Source organism: Oncorhynchus masou, chromosome 1, assembly GCF_036934945.1.
Source record: "Oncorhynchus masou masou isolate Uvic2021 chromosome 1, UVic_Omas_1.1, whole genome shotgun sequence".
NCBI lineage: Eukaryota > Metazoa > Chordata > Actinopteri > Salmoniformes > Salmonidae > Oncorhynchus > Oncorhynchus masou.
Genome location: NC_088212.1, coordinates 70,423,874 through 70,443,694, shown reverse-complemented (window position 1 = coordinate 70,443,694; position 19,821 = coordinate 70,423,874). Strand labels below are relative to the sequence as shown.

The following is a 19,821-nucleotide window of genomic DNA, read 5'->3' as shown; positions in this document are numbered from 1 at the left end:
GGCCTGGAGCATAGGGCTACATTGGCAAAGGCTGCCACAATGTCAGCTAAAACACTCCTCACAACATAGAATTTATTAATACATTATTCATGCTCAACTTCACATGATCTTACAATTCATGTTAATATCTGGATTTTCACTAACACATGGAACATTACACTTGCATGTTATGAAGATCATTATGTAGAGGAAAAACACGACCAAATACTCATTATTTTAAAACAAATAATTTGTCAACATCATCATGCTCATGTCCCCAGAAGTGTCATTCGTCAGCTTTCTCATCTCTGAAAAGAATGTGCCATACCTTGATGCGGGCTGCAAAACCCCTCACAAAAATACTGTAAATAGATCACTTGATCAATGGGTAAATGCACACAGTGTTCAATTGGAGTTCCAAATATGTCAGCACACAGTGTGTCAACTTAAGGTATAGTTAATCAGCACATCATAATGAGCTCTCCTTCACTTTAGTCTCTTGACATTGTTTACATGGCTGCCCAATAATTCTACTGTAAAAAGAGGTACTACATTAAAGTTCCCTAAGACATAACATACAAACCACATGTTCTCTTAAGTGTTTCAGGCAGATAATTCTGTGGTGTTCAAATAAACAATAAATAAACAAACATTTTAGTGTCATTGTCCATCATGTAAAGCATTGTTTCACAACAGTGGGGTGAAATACCTCATGCCCATAGGGAGGAAGTCTTGAAGAGCTACGACCTAACCTCATTAAAATACCGGTCTCGTTATCGATGTCAGTTAAGGCCTGGAGGTGAATGGTAGTTTTGTTAAATTGATTTGTTAAGATTAATTTGGAATTTAACACCTACTTTAAGGTAGTTAAAGATATTTGATTGTTAAGAGGTAAAGACAATTTGGTGACCAACATTGCAATTCATGCCTGCAACATGATGCCCATACAGTACTCTCTCACAGTAACACACAAACTGTACAACATTGGTTAAGTGCTCAGGGATGCGCTACTGTGGGCTATACAGTGCAGCCAGTCTCAGAGTATCACACTTCATTACCGGATCATATAAAACTCTAGTATCCTGCTACCATCTTCCGTAGTCCACTGAACTGGAACAAAGTAACTTAACATCCCCACAAAACAACAGAGAGAGAGAGCAAGAGGGAAAGCTAGTCATGTTTGTGTCATAAAAATGTCTTGATGGTCCTCAACATAAGAAAAAGTGCCATGGCCACTCCCACAAGTTGTCAGTCACAGTGACAGGCTTAGATCGACAGGACTACTTGTCTTTCGGATCCGGCGGATCGTCGTGCTTGCGTTCAGTCATCCGGGCACATTTCGGGCAAGTTGTGGAATTGTCATAGAAACAGTCCCTAAAGAGAAACAGCACACAGGGAAAAAGGCAAGTGTCAACCAATCACTGATATTACACATGAACACTACATATGTCTGATAAACGTGTCTGCCAGTGGAGGCTGGTGGAAGGAGCTATAGGAGGACTGACTCAATGTAATTGCTGGAATGGAATAAATGCAACAGAGTCAAACATGTGGTTTCCATATGCATGATGTGTTTGTAATGGATGGAATGGAACGGTATCAATGAGCTCATCTTCCTATAGCTCCTCTCATCAGCCTCACCTGGTGTCTACAGATAGGGGACTGACCTGTGGAAGACAGCAGAGCAGTCGTGGCACACTGAGGTGTGGCTGTCAAACGGGAACAGGATGTCTCCCTCCTTACACAGCTCACAAACAAAGCCTTTGGCTTGGCACCGCTGGAGAGGGCAAAAGACAGGGCACAGCTCAGTATCACAGGTCTCTACAGCTCAGTAAAACATCTGCCTGCTCAACTGGTTCTCCCCAGGATGATTCCTGTTCTTCCTCACCTTTGTGACAGACAAGTACAGTATAAAACTCACGTCACAGTCCAGTTTGATGTGCTTGGCAAAGGTAGTGTGGATCTCTGTGAGAGAGCAGCTGAGTCTGCCACTGGAGATGTCTATCAAATCCTGCAGCGAGTACATGTCATTGTTCTCCACAAAGTGCTGGCGATCATGGAGCTAAGAGAGGACGGGAGATTCAAATACAGTGGGGCAAAAAAGTATTTAGTCAGCCACCAATTGTGCAAGTTCTCCCACTTAAAAAGATGAGGTCTGTAATTTTCATCATCATTTTTTATTTTATTTTACCTTTATTTAACTAGGCAAGTCAGTTAAGAACAAATTCTTATTTTCAACGACGGCCTGGGAAGTGGGTTAACTGTCTGTTCAGGGGCAGAACGACAGATTTGACAGATTTGTACCTTGTCAGCTCGGGGGTTTTAACTTGCCACTTTCCGGTTACTAGTCCAACACTCTAACCACTAGGCTATCCTGCCGCCCATAGGTACACTTCAACTATGACAGACAAAATGAGAGAAAAAAAATCTAGAAAATCACATCGTAGGATTTTTTAAATGAATTTATTTGCAAATTATGGTGGAAAATAAGTATTTGGTCACCTACAAACAAGCAATATTTCTGGCTCTCACAGACCTGTAACTTCTTCTTTAAGAGGCTCCTCTGTCCTCCACTTGTTACCTGTATTAATGGAACCTGTTTGAACTTGTTATCAGCATAAAAGACACCTGTCCACAACCTCAAACAGTCACACTCCAAACTCCACTATGGCCAAGACCAAAGAGCTGTCAAAGGACACAAGAAACAAAATTGTAGACCTGCACCAGGCTGGGAAGACTGAATCTGCAGTAGGTAAGCAGCTTGGTTTGAAGAAATCAACTGTGGGAGCAATTATTAGGAAATGGAAGTCATACAAGACCACTGATAATCTCCCTCGATCTGGGGCCCCACGCAAGATCTCACCCCGTGGGGTCAAAATGATCACAAGAACGATGAGCAAAAATCCCAGAACCACACGGGGGGACCTAGTGAATGACCTGCAGAGAGCTGGGACCAAAAGTAACAAAGCCGACCATCAGAAACACACTACGCCGCCAGGGACTCAAATCCTGCAGTGCCAGACGTGTCCCCCTGCTTAAGCCAGTACATGTCCAGGCCCGTCTGAAGTTTGCTAGAGAGCATTTGGATGATCCAGAAGAAGATTGGGAGAATGTCATATGGACAAATGAAACCAAAACAGAACTTTTTGGGTAAAAAATCAACTTGCTGTGTTTGGAGGACAAAGAATGCTGAGTTGCAGCCAAAGAACACCATACCTACTGTGAAGCATGGGGGTGGAAACATCATGCTTTGGGGCTGTTTTTCTGCAAAGGGACCAGGACAATTGATCCGTGTAAAGGAAAGAATGAATGGGACCATGTATCGTGAGATTTTGAGTGAAAACCTCCTTCCATCAGCAAGGGCAATGAAGATGAAACGTGGCTGGGTCTTTCAGCATGACAATGATCCCAAACACACCGCCCGGGCAACGAAGGAGTGGCTTCGTAAGAAGCATTTCAAGGTCCTGGAATGGCCTAGCCAGTCTCCAGATCTCAACCCCATAGAAAATCTTTGGAGGGAGTTGAAAGTCCGTGTTGCCCGGCAACAGCCCCAAAACATCACTGCTCTAGAGGAGATCTGCATTGAGGAATGGGCCAAAATACCAGCAACAGTGTGTGAAAACCTTGTGAAGACTTACAGAAAATGTTTGACCTCTGTCATTGCCAACAAAGGGTATATAACAAAGTATTGAGATAAACTTTTGTAATTGACCAAATACTTATTTTCCACCATAATTTGCAAATAAATTTATTAAACATCCTACAATGTGATTTTATGGATTTTTTCTCTCTCATTTTGTCTGTCATAGTTTAAGTGTTCCTATGATGAAAATTACAGGCCTCTCTCATCTTTTAAAGTGGGAGAACTTGCACAATTGGTGGCTGACTAAATACTTTTTTTTGCCCCACTGTATATAGAGAGAGAGGGAACTGACACATTTCCATATCCATTAAATTAGGTTAACTGACTTTAAACCAACTGAATGTTAATTCACATCATGTAATAACTGAAAGCATTGCCTGAAATTTGAGCACCTTTCCCTGTAAAAACAAAACCCTTACTTGGGACAATATTTTCATATGCATTTTTCATTTGCATTTTTCATTTGCATTCGAACTAGAACAATCCCCTCGTGTGCTGTATGTATCATATACCATAACTGCTCACAACTAAGCAGACACACACACACACACACACACACACACACACACACACACACACACACACACACACACACACACACACACACACACACACACACACACACACACACACACAGTTGGAGTCATTAAAACTCATTTTTCAGCCACTCCACAAATTTCTTGTTAGCAAACTAGTTTTGGACATCTACTTTGTGCATGACACAAGTAACACAGATTATTTCACTGTATCACAATTCTAGTGGGTCAGAAGTTTACAAAACACAAAGTTGACTGTGCCTTTAAACAACTTGGAAAATTCCAGAAAACTATGTCATAAGAAGCTTCTGATAGGCTAATTGACATTATTTGACTCAAATGGAGGTGTACCTGTGGATGTATTTCAAGGCCTACCTTCAAACTCAGTGCCTCTTTGCTTGACATCATTGGAAAATCAAAAGAAATCAGCCAAGACCTCAGAAACAAAATTGTAGACCTCCACAAGTCTGGTTCATCCCTGGGAGCAATTTTCAAACGCCTGAATGTAACACGTTCATCTGTACAAACAATAGTAGGCAAGTAGAAACACCATGGGACCACGCAGCCGTCATACTTCTCAGGAAGGAGACGTGTTCTGTCTCCTAAAGATGAACGTACTTTGGTGTGAAAAGTGTGAATCAATCCCAGAACAGCAGCAAAGGAGCTTGTGAAGATGCTGGAGGAAACAGGTACAAAAGTATCTATATCCACAGTAAAACAAGTCCCATATCGACATAATCTGAAAAGCCGCTCAGCAAGGAAGACCGCCATAAAAAAGCCAGACTACGGTTTGCGACTGCACATCGTACTTTTTGAAGAAATGTCCTCTGGTCTGATGAAACAAAAATGGAACTGTATGGCCATAATAACCATCGTTATGTTTGGAGGAAAAAGGGGAGGCTTGCAAGCCGAAGAACACCATCCCAACCATGAAGCACGGGGGTGGCAGCATCATGTTGTGGGGGTGCTTTGCTGCAGGAGGGACTGGTGCACTTCACAAAATAGATGGCATCATGAGATAGGGAAATTGTGGATATATTAAAGCAACATCTCAAGACATCAGTCAGGAAGTTAAAGCATGGTCGCAAATGGGTCTTCCAAACGGACAATGACCCCAAGCATACTTCCAAAGTTGTGGCAAAATGGCTTCAGGACAACAAAGTCAAGGTATTGGAGTGGCCATCACAAAGCCCTGACCTCAGTCCCATAGAAAATGTGTGGGCAGAACTGAAAAAGCATGTGCGAGCAAGGAGGCCTACAAACCTGACTCAGTTACACCAGCTCTGTCAGGAGGAATGGACCAAAATTCACCCAACCTATTGTGGGAAGCTTGTGGAAGGCTACCCGAAACATTTGACCCAAGTTAAACAATTAAGGCAATGCTACCAAATACCTATTGAGTATATGTAAACTTCTGACCCACTGGGAATGTGATGAAATAAATAAAAGCTGAAATAAATCTCTCTACTATTATCCTGACATTAAAAATAAATTGGTGATCCTAACTGACCTAAGACAGTGCATTTTTACTAGGACTAAATGTCAGGCATTGTGAAAAAACTGAGTTTAAATGTAGTTGGCTAATGTGTATATAAACTTCCGACTTCAACTGTGCATTCCTACTTCCATTTCCCCGTACCCTTGAACATCGACTCAGTACTGTGGATTCATGTACACTGAACAAAAATAAAAAGCAAATTGCAACAATTTCAAATGTTTTACTGAGTTACAGTTCATAAGGAAATCAGTCAATTCGCTGTGCGAAAAACGCTGGATATTGGCGGGAACTGGAAAATACTGTTGTACACGTCAATCCAGAGCAACCCAAACATGCTCAACAGGTGACATGTCTGGTGAGTATGAAGGCCAAGGACTGGAACATTTTCAGCCTCCAGGAATTGTGTACAGATCCCTGTGCATAGGGCTGTGCATTATGCTGAACCATGAGGTGATGGCAGTGGATGAATGGCACGACAATGGGACTCAGGCTCTCGTCATGGTATCTCTATGCATTCAAACTGCCATAGATAAAATGCAATTGTGCTCATTGTCTGTAGCTTATGCCTTCCCATACCATAACCCCACCAGCAATCCACTCACCCAATCGACACCACACACTACACTGTCTGCCATCTGCCCGGTACAACTGAAACCGGGATTCATCTGTGAAGAGCACACTTGTCCAGCGTGCCAGGGGCTATTGAAATCGGTTACGATGCCAAACTGACATCAGGTCTAGACCATGGTGAGGACGTTGAGCATGCAGTTGAGCTTCCCTGAGATGGTTTGAGAGTTTGTGCAGCAATTCTTCTGTGTACAAACAGTTTCATCGGTTGTCCGGGTGGCTAGTCTCAGATGATTGCAGATGAACGTGGAGGTCCTGGAGGTCCTGGGCTGGCGTAGTTACATGTGGTCTGCGGTTGTGAGGCCAGTTGGACATACTGCCAAATTCTCTAAAACAACGACTTATGGTAGAGAAATGAACATTAAATTCTCTGGCAACAGCTCTGGGGTGACATTCCTGCTGTCAGCATGCCAATTGCACACTCCCTCAAAACTTGAAACATCTCTGGCATTGTGTTGTGTAACAAAACTGCACATTTTAGAGTGGCCTTTTATTATTGAGGTGGCAGGGTAGCCTAGTGGTTAGAGTGTTGGACTAGTAACCGGAAGGTTGCAAGTTCAAATCCCCAAGCTGACAAGGTACAAATCTGTCGTTCTGCCCTTGAACAGGCAGTTAACCCACTGTTCCTAGGCCGTCATTGAAAATAAGAATTTGTTCTTAACTGACTTGCCTAGTAAAATAAAAAAATACAATAAAAAATCCCCAGCACAAGGCGCACCTGTGTAATATTCATGCTGTTTAATCAGCTTCTTGATATGCCACACTGATCAGGTGGATGGATTAAGTTGGCAAAAGAGAAATACTTCCTAACACATTCATGCACAGCATTTGAGAGAAATATGGATATCATGCATATGGACAATTTCTACGATCTTTTATTTCAGTTCATGAAACATGGGACCAACACTTTACATGTTGCGTTTATGTTTTTGTTCAGTATTTACAGCCAAGCTATCATTGCTTATTGTGTATTTATTCCTTGTGTTAGTTTTTTCTATTATTAAATATACCGGTCAAAAGTTTAGACACAATTACTTATTCAAGGGTTTTTATTTTTACTATTTTCTACATTGCAGAATAATAGTGAATACATTAAAAACTATGGAATAACACATATGGAATCATGTAGAAACCAAAAAAAAAGTGCTAAACAAATCAAAGTATATTTTATATTTGAGATTCTTCAAATAGCCACCCTTTGCCTTGACGGCTTTGCACACTTGGCATTCTCTCAACCAGCTTCACGAGGTAGTCACCTGGAATGTATTTCAATTAACAAGGTGCGCCTTGTTAAAAGTTAATTTATTGAATTTCTTTCCTTCTTAATGTGTTTGAGCCAATCAGTTGTGACAAAGTAGGGGGGTATACAGAAGATAGCCCTATTTGGTAAAAAACGAAGTCCATATTATGGCAAGTACAGCTCAAATAAGCAAAGAGAAATGACAGTTTATCATTACTTTAAGACATGAAGGTCAGTCAATACGGAACATTTCAAGAACTTTGAAAGTTTCTTCAAGTGCAGTCGTAAAAACCATCAAGCGCTATGATGAAATTGGCTCTCATGAGGACCGCCACAGGAATGGAAGACCCAGAGTTACCTCTGCTGCAGAGCATAAGTTCATTAGAGTTATCAGCCTCAGGAATTGCAGTCCAAATAAATGCTTCACAGAGTTCAAGTAATTCAAGGCACACTTAATCAGCATGGCTACCACAGCATCCTGCAGCGATACGCCATCCCATCTGGTTTGGGCTTAGTGGGACTGTCATTTGTTTTTCAACGGGACAATAACCCAACACACCTCCAGGTTGTGTAAGGGCTATTTGACCAATAATTGGAGTGACGGAGTGCTGCATCAGATGACCTGGCCTCCACAATCACCCAAAATCAACCCAATTGAGATGGTTTGGGATGAGTCGGACCGCAGAGTGAAGGAAAAGCAACCAACAAGTCCTCAACATATGTGGGAACTCCTTCAAGACTACTGGAAAAGCATTCCAGGTGAAGCTGGTTGAGAGAATGCCAAGAGTGTGCGACGCTGTCATCAAGGCAAAGGGTGGCTATTTGAAGAATCTCAAATATATTTTGATTTGTTAAACACTTTTTTGATTACTACATGATTCCATATGTGTTATTTCATAGTTGATGTCTTCACTATTATTCTACAATGTAGAAAATGGTAAAAATAAAGAAAAACCCTTGAATGAGTAGGTGTTCTAAAACTTTTGAACGGTAGTGTATATTTATTTTCTTTATTGTATTCTGCATTGTTGGGAAGGGCCCGTAAGTAAACATTTTACTTAGTCTACATCTGTTGTTTACGAAGCATGTCACATTATAAACTTGATATGATTCTTATATCAGCGTGTTATTAATAAAAGGCCAGAGAGTGGCGCTGTTGCAGCACATACTGAGCCATGACATCAGCAAAAATGGGTTCCTCTGGGTTGTTTAACAATACTGCTGCAAGACCCTTATGCAAGGCACTGGACGCAAATGCAATGTCCTTTATACAGAGATTGGAATGTGATATTTATGTGATGCTATGGCTGTGGTGAAGATGTCGTGGATGTGTTGGGATGATGATGGGATGTTGCTGACCTGCAGTAGCAGCCGTGCCTCCATGGCCTCCTTACAGGTGATGAAGTAGGGCTTCATCAGTAGGATGTCCTGACGGAGCTTCTGCAGGGAGGAACACATTCACACACAAGCCATCAGACACACCCTGATTCCATGGACCAATGTCAGACACAACATGTTCTACGGGAAATCGCTTTTGAATGTGAATATTTCTAATTTCATGAAACTATCTGATGAAGCTAGTTCTTTTATATACCATAAACAAGTGTCTTTCTTCTCTGGCCCGACAATCTCCCCAATGACAGAAACAGCTGTCTATCTCCCTCAGTATTCTAATCCCTCACCACAAAACACACTGGCACAAATAGAACCGCTGACTGGTGAGAATGTCCTGAAAACAAAAGCCTGGCCTACTGTTTGATAGTACAGACAAGAAAGAGCTCCCAAAACAAGTTCTATAGCAAACCCAGACTTAATCCCAGTTTATATGGAGTGGAAATGGAGTGCAAGACAAAACCAAAAACTGTACAAAAAGACAAAACCACATTTTAATGAATTTATGTCACAAACATTCAGTACACACTATTCATGCAGAGTCCCTGTTGCTGATATGTCACCTACCCTGATCTCCACTAGTTCCTCCACAAAGTTGAAGAGCAGTGGGTTGACCTCCCTCAATTTCAGTACAGGCCGGGGTATCATCAGGGCCAGGTAACGCATGGAGGAACGACATACCTGACCAGAGAGCAGGGGACACACTGTTAGAGATAGAACTGCACAGAATGAAAATAGTCAAACACAGACGCTAAGAAAACAGTGTTTTAATGTGTTCTGTCTCCATGTGATACACTGTGATAGGATTATATGCTCTCAACATCATAGGATCATTATTATTCCCTGCTTCAGACCTGGTTCTTCAGTGATTTTTATCCATTACACGGTCACCAAAGGAAGCAGCGGTGCATTCTCTTACCAGCTGCTCATCATGTAATATAAGGTAGAGTTTGTTGGAGTTCCTGCTTGTGTAAAAAATCTATATTGATAAAGGAAAAACAGTGTGCTATGCGTCTCTCTTTGGTACCTTGCGTGGCTCAAACTCCCAGTTGTGGATGACGCGTGCAGGGATGACAGCGGTGTCATTCCAGTGGCAGGTGCTGCAGTAGTACTGGCCCGTGTAGTCACACTGCCTGGCCTCGCTGGGCACGCCCCCTACAGGACAACACAACACAGTGAAGTGCAGTGCAGCATGGGGCTCCGTGAGCGATTATGACACCATGCCACAGAAATCTCACTGACATAACTGTCTCAGAGACAACTCACTGATCTTGCAAATAACACTGTCACACAACACTCACTGACACATTCCGGAACAAATATTTTCCTAACCACAACATAATTAAACTCTTAATGAGATACTACAACTCAGCATAGCTTTTGATTTACATTCAACATCTCCCAGGGAGGAGAATTCTGGCAAGTAACTATTGCTATAACTTTTAATGATCACATTATACTATCAAAGCTGATTTAACTCTCCAAGCTCGATGTGAGTGCATTAGATTAGCAGGCCGAGTTAAGCACCATCTGTTCTATTAGCATAGAGAGTGGATGAGTGACTGTGCTCTAGCTAAATCTCTTTAGATCCCCACAGAGAAACACTTATTGGGCTCCAGGTTTACCTTGTACAGTACAGTAGGTTTAGTCACATTAGTCTGTGAGAGGAGAAGAATGTCCACACAGCCCATTGACCTATAGGTTAGGCATTGCTTTTATAACTGTGATTGTGTTAAAACAACAAGGGTCCATAGACATCATGCCCATATATTTCAATTTGTGCTGACTGCTAATTGGCTATCAAGTCGGTCTCATAAAGGCTGAACACTCACTTAGTGACACAGGCATGCGGCACTCGGCACAGCGGTAGTCCTGCCGGTCCAGCCCGATCTCTGGGCAGATGCTTAGCTCGTACTCTGACTGATGGCTGACCTTTGACCTCACGCAGGACTTGTTGATGAGGTTCAAGCACTTGCTATGGCAACGGTAGTAACATCCTGCGAGAGGGACAGGGGGACAGAGATATTAGTCAACAGCTAACTACCATTTTAAAATTCAATATGTGACTTAAGATTCTGGAGAGAAAGTTGGCCATACGGTACACCAATTCAATTTCTCTCTCCAACTCAATTAATTCACCAGGGCCAACGTCGACCAATAGAGGAGAATAGAAGGTCTCAGGAGGGCAGTGTTGCCTAGCAACTAACGCTATTCAGTTTTGGTTGCTTAGCAATGCTCTCTCTTTTATAGTTTACCCAAGTTCAGCCATACAGCTGTAACCGTTCAGTGTCCATGAGGTTTTAACACTGAGAACATTTTGACTTAGTTTTCATGCACTCTTACCAGTGCAGGTGTACCAGGTCTGGATGAGGCCCCAGATGATAGTGCTGCATTTATCACACGTCTGTTTCACACTCTTGCTCTTCTCCTTGGAGAAACGATGCTCCAATAGTACCCTCAGGTTTGGCTCATCCTCTTCAGGGTCCTGTTGAGTGACAAGGAGCAGAGTCAATCAGAACACAGCATTGTGTCAGAGACCTACACTATAGTTCACTGCAGCACTTTCAACCCACTCATTATCACAGTGTGTGAATGACACCAAAACAACCCATATTTTAAACAATTCAGGTAATCCCAGCAGAATCCAGACACTGCAAGAGCTATACGGGGTGGTTTCAAATGGGTTTCTTTTTTAGTTAAAATGTGACAACCACAGCGAGAGAATAACATAACATGGACACAAAGACCAAAACAAGACGTACATTGCTTTCAGAAAGTATTCACACCCCTTCGACTTATTCCACATTTTGTGGTTAGTCTGAATTAAAAATGGATTAAATTGATTTTTTCCCCTCTCACCCATCTAAAGACAATACCCCATAATGACAAAGTGAAAACATATTTTAGAAAGTTTTGCAAATATATTGAAAATAGAATACAGAATTCTCTCATTTACATAAGTATTCAGACCCCCAAGTCAATACATGTTAGAGTCACCTTTTGCAGCGATTACAGCTGTGAGTCTTTCTGAGTAAGTCTAAGCACTTTGCACACTTGGCTTGTACATTATTTGCCCCATTATTATTTTTTAAATTCTTAAAGCTCAATAAAGTTGGTTGTTGATCATCGCTAAACAGCCATTTTGAAGTTTTGCCATAGATTTTCAAGCTGATTTAAGTCAAAACTAACTTGGCCACTCTAGAATATTCAATGTCATCTTGGTAAACACCTCCAGTGTATATATTGGCCTTGTGTGTTAGGTTATTGTCCTGCTGAAAGGTGAATTTGTCTCCCATTGTCTGTTGGAAAGCAGACTGAACCAGGTTTTCCTCTAGGATTTTGCCTGTGCTTAGCTCTATAAATTTATTTTTATCCTAAAAAAAAACAAAAAAACAAGCATACCCATAACATGATGCAGCCACCACCATGATTGAAAATATATAGAGTGGTATTCAGTGATGTGTTGTGTTTGCCCCAAACATAACACTTTGTATTCAGTGCATGAAGTTAATTTCTTAGCCACATTTTTTTGCAGTTTTACTTTAGTGCCTTATTGCAAACAGGATGCATGTTTTGGAATATTATTTTTCAGTACAGGTGTCCCTTCTTTTCACTCTGGCATTTAGGTTAGTATTGTAGAGTAGCTACAATGTTGTTGATCCATCTTCAGTTTACTCCTGTCACAGCCTTTAAACTCTAACTGTTTTAAAGTCACCATGGGCCTCATGGTGGAATCCCTGAGCGGTTTCCTTCTTCTCCGGCAACAGAGTGGCTGAGTTTATTGATATGCCATTCAAAGTGTAATTAATAAGTTTACCATGCTCAAAGAGATATTTCAATGTCTGCTTTTTTTTACTCAATTAGGTGCCCTTCTTTGCGAGGTATTGGAAAACCTTCATGGTCTGTGTGGTTGAATTGGTGTTTGAAATTCATTGCTCGACTGAGGGACCTTACAGTTAATTGTCAGTGTGGGATACAGAGCTGAGGTAGTCATTCAAAAATAATGTTAAACACTATTATGGCAGACTATTATTGAGTCCATGCAACTTATGTGACTTGTTAAGCAACTTATTTAGGCTTGCCATAACAAAGGGGTTGAATACTTGACTCAAGACATTTCAGCTTTTCATTTTTATTTAATTTGTAAACATTTCTAAAAACATAATTCCACTTTGACATTATGGGTTATTGTGTATAGGCCAGTGACACAAAATCTCAATTTAATACATTTAAAATTTAGGCTGGAAAACAACAAAATGTGGAAAAAGTCAAGGGATGACTACTTTCTGAAGGCACTGTATATTACACAGTAATATTGTATTGACATTTCCAGAGGTAGTGAATGATTTGTGAATGGCTTTCATGCATACACAGCGCATACACAGTTCATGTTCACAAGTAAGTGCTCTGACTCTTCTACGTAGATATGACTACTGCCATCTACCTCCCATGACTAATTCCTTACCCCCTTAACTCATGGCCTCTGGGCAGTTCAATACTTCCCTCTAGCCTCCCCTCTCCCCTGGTCTTACATTGAGCTCCTGTAGTTTGAGGCGTAGGTGGATGAGTTTGACCACAGTGTCCTTCTGTCTCTCTGAATGCTCAGGCAGCTCCAGGATTAATCTCTTACACTCCTCTATGGCCATCTTCAGCTGCTCAATGTCCGACGCTACAAACGAGCCCTGCACGGGGACATACAGTAAAAACACACAGACACACATAAGTCCATGCATGAGCAGACACCAAATCTCACATTAACACATACTGATTACCATTTAAACTGCACATAGACAGAAAAGTGTATCCATCACAGTTGTGTTTTCACTAAGAATTACTTTTCATGCAACCACACCGACTAATCAGTGGTTCACCAACATCCAAAATGGACGTATAAGGATTGTTCTTACGACAGGTCGAGAGAAGTGGTCCTCTGCCAGTCCCAGGTCCATGGCTCGGTCCAAACTCTGGTTTCTGCTCTTAGAGAAGAAGAGCTCCGGTCTCAGCTCTGAGGAAAGACAGACAAGAAGTACTGTAAGCATTGTTCTCTCTCACATACACACACACTCAGTAAAGCTCACGCACGCCCACTTAAACATCACACATGACTACACACACAACCTTTTACAGAACACACATTTGTCTAAAAGGAGTTTCACCCTCTGAGTGGATAAAGCAGTCACAAGATACTGTTTTTATACAAATATGTGCTCCGTTTAAAACCAAAGGGAAACTGCCTTTGAAGTGCTAAAGGTCACTAGGTAACAGCCTCAAGATTAACAGGCAGATATGATTAATCTAACAGTCCCACTGTACAGATGTGGGTATGGATGTGGGCCAGACATCAGCTTACGCTCCCACAATTTACACCTCACCTATTGGATTTAACAAAGCCTATTGTCCCTGATTTGCAATAATCTTATTCTTCTTCGTAAAATTATTTGGGGCACGTTTATGCTACTTCATTAAAGGGTTTGACAACAAAGAATTTAGAATTATAGTACAAAGGCAAGTCATGGCAGATAGGAGCTTTATTCTCTGACACCAACTCAAATGTGGGTTGCTGTGTTATCAGACTAATCACACAGCTCAAAGCAATCTGACAATCTGATGAAGAAAGTTCTCCTTGGTTTAGCTCGGCTCCCAATTTCAGCACCAGAGCATACACAGTTCAGCTCTCCAGTCTTTAAATCAAAGGGAGTGCTAGTAGGCCTGGGGGGCATGTAAACTGATCAAATATTTAAAGCCTTAGAGGAACCAGAGAGAGCCTTTAAGCCATTTTGTGTGGTTTTGTGCCAGGGTACCAGACATTGGCTGAGGGCTATAGCCTCTTTGAAACTCTAAGCTTTTACATCTCCAAAGACCACTTCCTGATAAAAAGCTGCTTCCCAAAGCTTTTATTTTTGGCTGTAACAGATGCCTCAACACAGTAAGAAACCGATCAATTAGGCCTAAAGATCCAGAGGGACAAGATTCCCCTCCTATCATCATAAAAAAATATATATATTATGAAAATACAGAGATGCTACATCAGCATGCTATTACATCAGCAGTTAGCCTGGACCCTCGGCAATAAGCATTTTGGATGTCTAACAACTGACTAGTTCAACAGATAGACCTAGAGCCAGAACATATCATTACAAACAACATTCAGCAGGTAGTAGTCTCAAGGTAGCCCATATCAAGTAAACCCATAGCTAATCTCACTATCTAGGCCTGCATACTGTTTGTACCTGCATACACCTCAGATGACATCATGGTAGCGAGAGACAAGACATCCTGAGTCGCTGGCTGCCAGAGAGCTGGAGAGGCAGACAGATGCAGCTGAAGCCTAGGCAGTGTTCTAGTGAACTGAGCTAAGTGTAGGCATATGATTACAGGAATCGTTCTGAACCACAGTACCACCTAACGCTCCCGTCTCAGTTCCTCTCATTACTTTTGGCCCATAACTACAGATCCAGGGTCAGTTGATGTTGTTGATGAGCTCATAATGGTTAGGGCGCTGTTGCAAGAGTGTTACTAAATCAGATATTAAGCAACAGAAATATGGAAAGGACAGCAGCCTTCTTCCTCTTTCAGTCTATGTTGTTGTTTAGCTGTACAGTCAGTCACATTATTTCAAAATGTATAGATAGTCTGCAAGAGTTGGAACAATAGTTCTGCAGACAAAGCTTGCTCTGGTACCGGTTGCAGCACTAAACTTGCAGATGCAGACTGGCTGCAGACAACATGAACTGACTTCCCACCAGGCTACTACACTACTCCATCTTCCATAAGAGACTGCTGCAGTGTCATCAGGTTGCCGGCTAATCCATTCTACAGGCCTTTGCTGAGATGAGTAAAACACACAGAATCTGCCTCTGCATTCTCTTTTCATTACATGGCAATCACATTCAGCACTGGTGTTAATTCATTTCACATTCTATAACATGTATATTGGGACCCATGAATGAACTAGGCTACTATTCAACCCGCCAGTCACACTCACCATCTCGAGAGGGGGTTTTACCCCCTGGGGGGCCGCCCTCCTCCTCCCCCCGATCAAAGGGGTTGAGGCGGGCTTGGCGAAAAGAAGCAGGTCTCTCATGATATTCCATCTCACCGGCTACATCTGTGGAAGACACACAACACATGGTCAGTCATGAACCAGAAGGACGAGAGACACATGGACTAGGCTACGTTCCACCAAGCCAAGCCTCAAGAGAAGGGGGGGGGGTCAAACTCGCTCTAACTTGACACTCCCTCAAGGACAGAGTCGTTATTTTCTATCCAGTCAATATGGCTGTACTGCCATTTATTGCTTTGTAATTTGATCCTGTGAGTGTTGATCTACCATGTTTTATAGATGAAGGTGAGGTACCATAAGCATGAGGAAATGGGTACAGAGAATTGGTACCCAGGCATTGTTGATATGCCATGTTATGATGTCTTGTAGGGATCAGATAGACACATCTAATATGCATTATCATAGACACAAACTTAGCAGTCATCAGAACTGCAGGATCAGCTCAGATGAGCAACTGCACTGTCTGAAAACAAGCAAGACTCCCATTAAAAGTAATAGTTTAGAGGGTTGTCACTGTTTTTGCTTTGACTTATAGCCTAAATATGTCCTCAAATACTATATTTTATTATTTTACATGTATTTAGAAGCTATTTTACCAGAGGTGGACCAAGTCACTATTATTCGAGCGTCAAGTCACAAGTAGAACAGTTCAAGACTCGAGCCAAGTCCAAGTCCTGCATTCTAAGAGCAAGTCAAGTTGAGTCCCAAGTCGAACAGTTCAAGACTCGAGCCAAGTCCAAGTCGTGCATTCTAAGAGCAAGTCAAGTTGAGTCCCAAGTCGAACAGTTCAAGACTCGAGCCAAGTCCAAGTCGTGCATTCTAAGAGCAAGTCAAGTTGAGTCCCAAGTCGAACAGTTCAAGACTCGAGCCAAGTCCAAGTCCTGCATTCTAAGAGCAAGTCAAGTTGAGTCCCAAGTAGAACAGTTCAAGACTCGAGCCAAGTCCAAGTCGTGCATTCTAAGAGCAAGTCAAGTCCAGTCCCAAGTTTAATTCAAGTCTCAAGTAAAAAAAAAAAAAAACTATACATGCAAACGCCTTGTCCAACTACAAATCTTTGTCTATCTATTGAGGCTACCAGACAGCCCTTTCCATTATTTTGCTACAACACATTTTGACTAGCCTATGTAATAGTAAAATAGGGACCTTGTAGCAGTCATAAGGGCAAGACATCAGCCGAAGACATGTCAACGTGCTCAGAATGTAGACTTATTTACACGTCTTGGTAATCCAATGGTGAAAGCCAGATCATACAAAATATATGAGTAGATTTACCAAATATACACAGGCAATAGCCCAAAAGAAATAGCCTCTGTATCAGGCTTAACCTGTCCTATCTGAATGGACACAGGTCGAGGGCAAGACTGTGCACCCTCCCCACTGAGAAACCAAATCTAACAGGAGCTCAAACAGGTAGGCCTACATAATATAAGCGCTTGGCCCCCAAGACCATACAATTACCCAATTGGCAATTACAACCAATACACTGGTTCTACAATGTAAAAGGAAATTTCCACATCCATTGGTACATTCGTCTTAAATCAAACTTAATGATTATTCATGATATTTCAACCCCATGCATACATGGAACGATAATATGTTCACACACACAACAAACATGACAGAGTCGTAGGACACAGAGACACAGAACCCAGGGAATATGAACAAAGGAAACCATACATTGAATTTAATAAACAGAACTTCTACTTCATGAGTCTTACGAACGTTAATGTGCACTATACACATCGCGCCAACTCAGAGTAAGAAATGGTTGGCTAAATTAAATGGTATCAATCGTATGTTTATCAAACCAGAAACAGAAATCTCTACGTGTTGCAATAAACGGTATGAATATAGAATGATGAAACTTTAGCAATTATTGTAGTATTTGATGGAATATAGATTTACCTCATAGGGCATATGCATTTAAACGTGTGAAAGCAACAGCAAACATTTTAACAACAGGAAAAAAGCGGAGGCTAGAGCCGCGCAGGAGGCTATGGTGAGTCTTCGCCACAGTAATAATTCATTTTAACAACAAATTCCGAATGCCAGCTTCATAAGTAAATTACAATTTCAAGCAATTGTTACTAACCAAAACACCAGTAGGCATATGATTATAAGTGTTGCTGGTGAGTTTACAAAGTAAACCGTTAATATTCTTGATCACCACATTTTTTTGGAGCTGCATATTTATCGTCTCTTTTGCGCTACACTCGATCGTAAAGTGGTACAGCAAATCATCAATCGCATCGCTAGCTCACCCGATCTGTGTTGATTGACAGTTTGCTGGTCCGATCAGAGTGCCGAGTGTGCATTTCACTAGCCAATCTGTTGCAGTTTTTTTGCAAGGGCGATGCGGCGGCTACTGTCTCTGGCTACGTGTAGAAGTCAATCCACAGTATAATCTGTGCCACAAAATATTACAAACCTGGCCAAATCATATTAATTCATAAATCTCATGTCAAAGTCGAGTGCTGATGCTCCAAATCAAGTCATTTTCCTTTTCTATCAAGTCATCACATTTCATCAAGTCATGTGACTGGAGTCCACAACTGCTTTATACAAAAAAATGGTATACATTACAATATTTTAGGTTGACAATAATTATATTAAACAATTTGATATCACATGCCATACTTTTATTTTGCTGCATAACTAAAATCCGGAGTATGCCTCTACTGCCATGTATTCAATTTAGACTGTTTTGGATATCTCCCTGGCCAATATGGCTGCCATATCACTCCATTCTGGAACGTCAAGGGTTTCTGACATTAGCCCTCTATCTAGTAATTTAATAGTATCTCAACTAGCTTGTGATTTAACGTTACCTACAAAATGAAAGGGTAGCACGTAAGAAGGTTCCGAGTTTTAAAACATTGGAAGACTTGCATGAGCCAAGTAGCCAGTAACTATAAACGGCAATGTTAGCAACAATGTTAAATGTTAAACCTAAATCACTGTAAATATTAATAGCCAGCTTGCTAGTAAAACAGTCGTTAGTTTAGCTAGCTAGCCTACTTGCTAGCTAACATTCCCTAGACAGTTTTACTTACCCCATTGTCCACCTTCAAACAACAAGATTTCATCCGTATATTATTGATGTTGGACACCTTCAACGCTGTGCAATCAGTTTTCTTCGCAAATATATCCTGTATCCTTTGGTTCTCTGTCATCACCATCACACAGAATGATTCCAATGTTTTTCTCTGTCAGCGCAGGAATACTTCTTTGCAGCGATACCTCGCGGGAAATTTATGTAACAACAACCACGACTGGTGTTTTGCTGGCAATAGTGGTATGCACTTGATGCATGCGTACATGATACAACATTCATAAATCAACCTGGATATCGTGGCATTTTGTTTCTTGAATCACTAACTCTGTCTCAACGCCTCAAAAAAAGAGTTACACAAAATCTGAGTAGCGTTTGGTGAAGATTGCTTAGAGGCAGTGTTTTTTTGTTCATTGTCTGCTTGTTTAAAACCAACAGGGTCATCGTCAGCTCATGAATGCCAGAGCAAGAAAGGAAAATATTGCTTTTGTATTGGGGTCATTATAGAGCCACCTCTCAAGTAGCTCTTCTTCTCATCTCACCTCTATAATGTGTTAACATAACTAGATATGGCCTTTACTTTTCCTCTACCATTTTTGGCAGTGTTGTCTGGGTATAGCTTCCTTACTGTGCCCCTCTATTATCATCCTTCCTCGTTTCCTTTGGCAGGAGAGAACAAATAGATAGATCTTCCTCAATGGTACTATCTAATTATTGCAACTGTTGCACTGAAGTCTCCCAATTGCTGCTGGATCTTGCAGCTGGATTATCTAAAGCAGGAAGCACCAGTG

At 41.4% G+C, this 19,821-nt stretch overlaps 1 protein-coding gene across 4 annotated transcripts; it reads right to left on the bottom strand.

The window, feature by feature from the left end:
* Positions 1-47: 47 nt before the first annotated feature.
* Positions 48-19,208, bottom strand: LOC135549864 (differentially expressed in FDCP 8 homolog). 4 transcript variants are annotated; one of them, XM_064980224.1, is made up of 12 exons: positions 19,032-19,208; positions 15,901-16,023; positions 13,823-13,920; positions 13,448-13,609; positions 11,259-11,400; positions 10,748-10,912; positions 9,943-10,070; positions 9,483-9,596; positions 8,883-8,963; positions 1,901-2,041; positions 1,647-1,756; positions 48-1,353 (listed from the first exon to the last, which is right to left on the bottom strand). In XM_064980224.1, exons 2-12 carry the CDS (start codon positions 16,007-16,009, stop codon positions 1,260-1,262), a joined length of 1,344 nt encoding a protein of 447 aa, XP_064836296.1. In that variant the 5' UTR covers positions 16,010-16,023; positions 19,032-19,208; the 3' UTR covers positions 48-1,259. The 4 variants fall into 4 exon arrangements, with proteins under 4 accessions (XP_064836296.1, XP_064836315.1, XP_064836305.1 ...); XM_064980243.1 differs by having other exon boundaries at positions 13,448-13,597; XM_064980233.1 differs by lacking the exon at positions 19,032-19,208 and adding an exon at positions 18,071-18,179.
* Positions 19,209-19,821: the final 613 nt, after the last annotated feature.

Excerpts from the sequence above, each read along its gene's own strand:
- LOC135549864 (XM_064980224.1), bottom strand. The coding sequence starts at position 16,009 with ATGGAATATCATGAGAGACCTGCTTCTTTTCGCCAAGCCCGCCTCAAC. Across the intron at positions 10,913-11,258 it reads GACCTGGTACACCTGCACTG|GATGTTACTACCGTTGCCAT; the intron begins GTAAGAGTGCAT and ends TCCCTCTCGCAG. Across the intron at positions 1,757-1,900 it reads ACATCAAACTGGACTGTGAC|CGGTGCCAAGCCAAAGGCTT; the intron begins GTGAGTTTTATA and ends TGCCCTCTCCAG.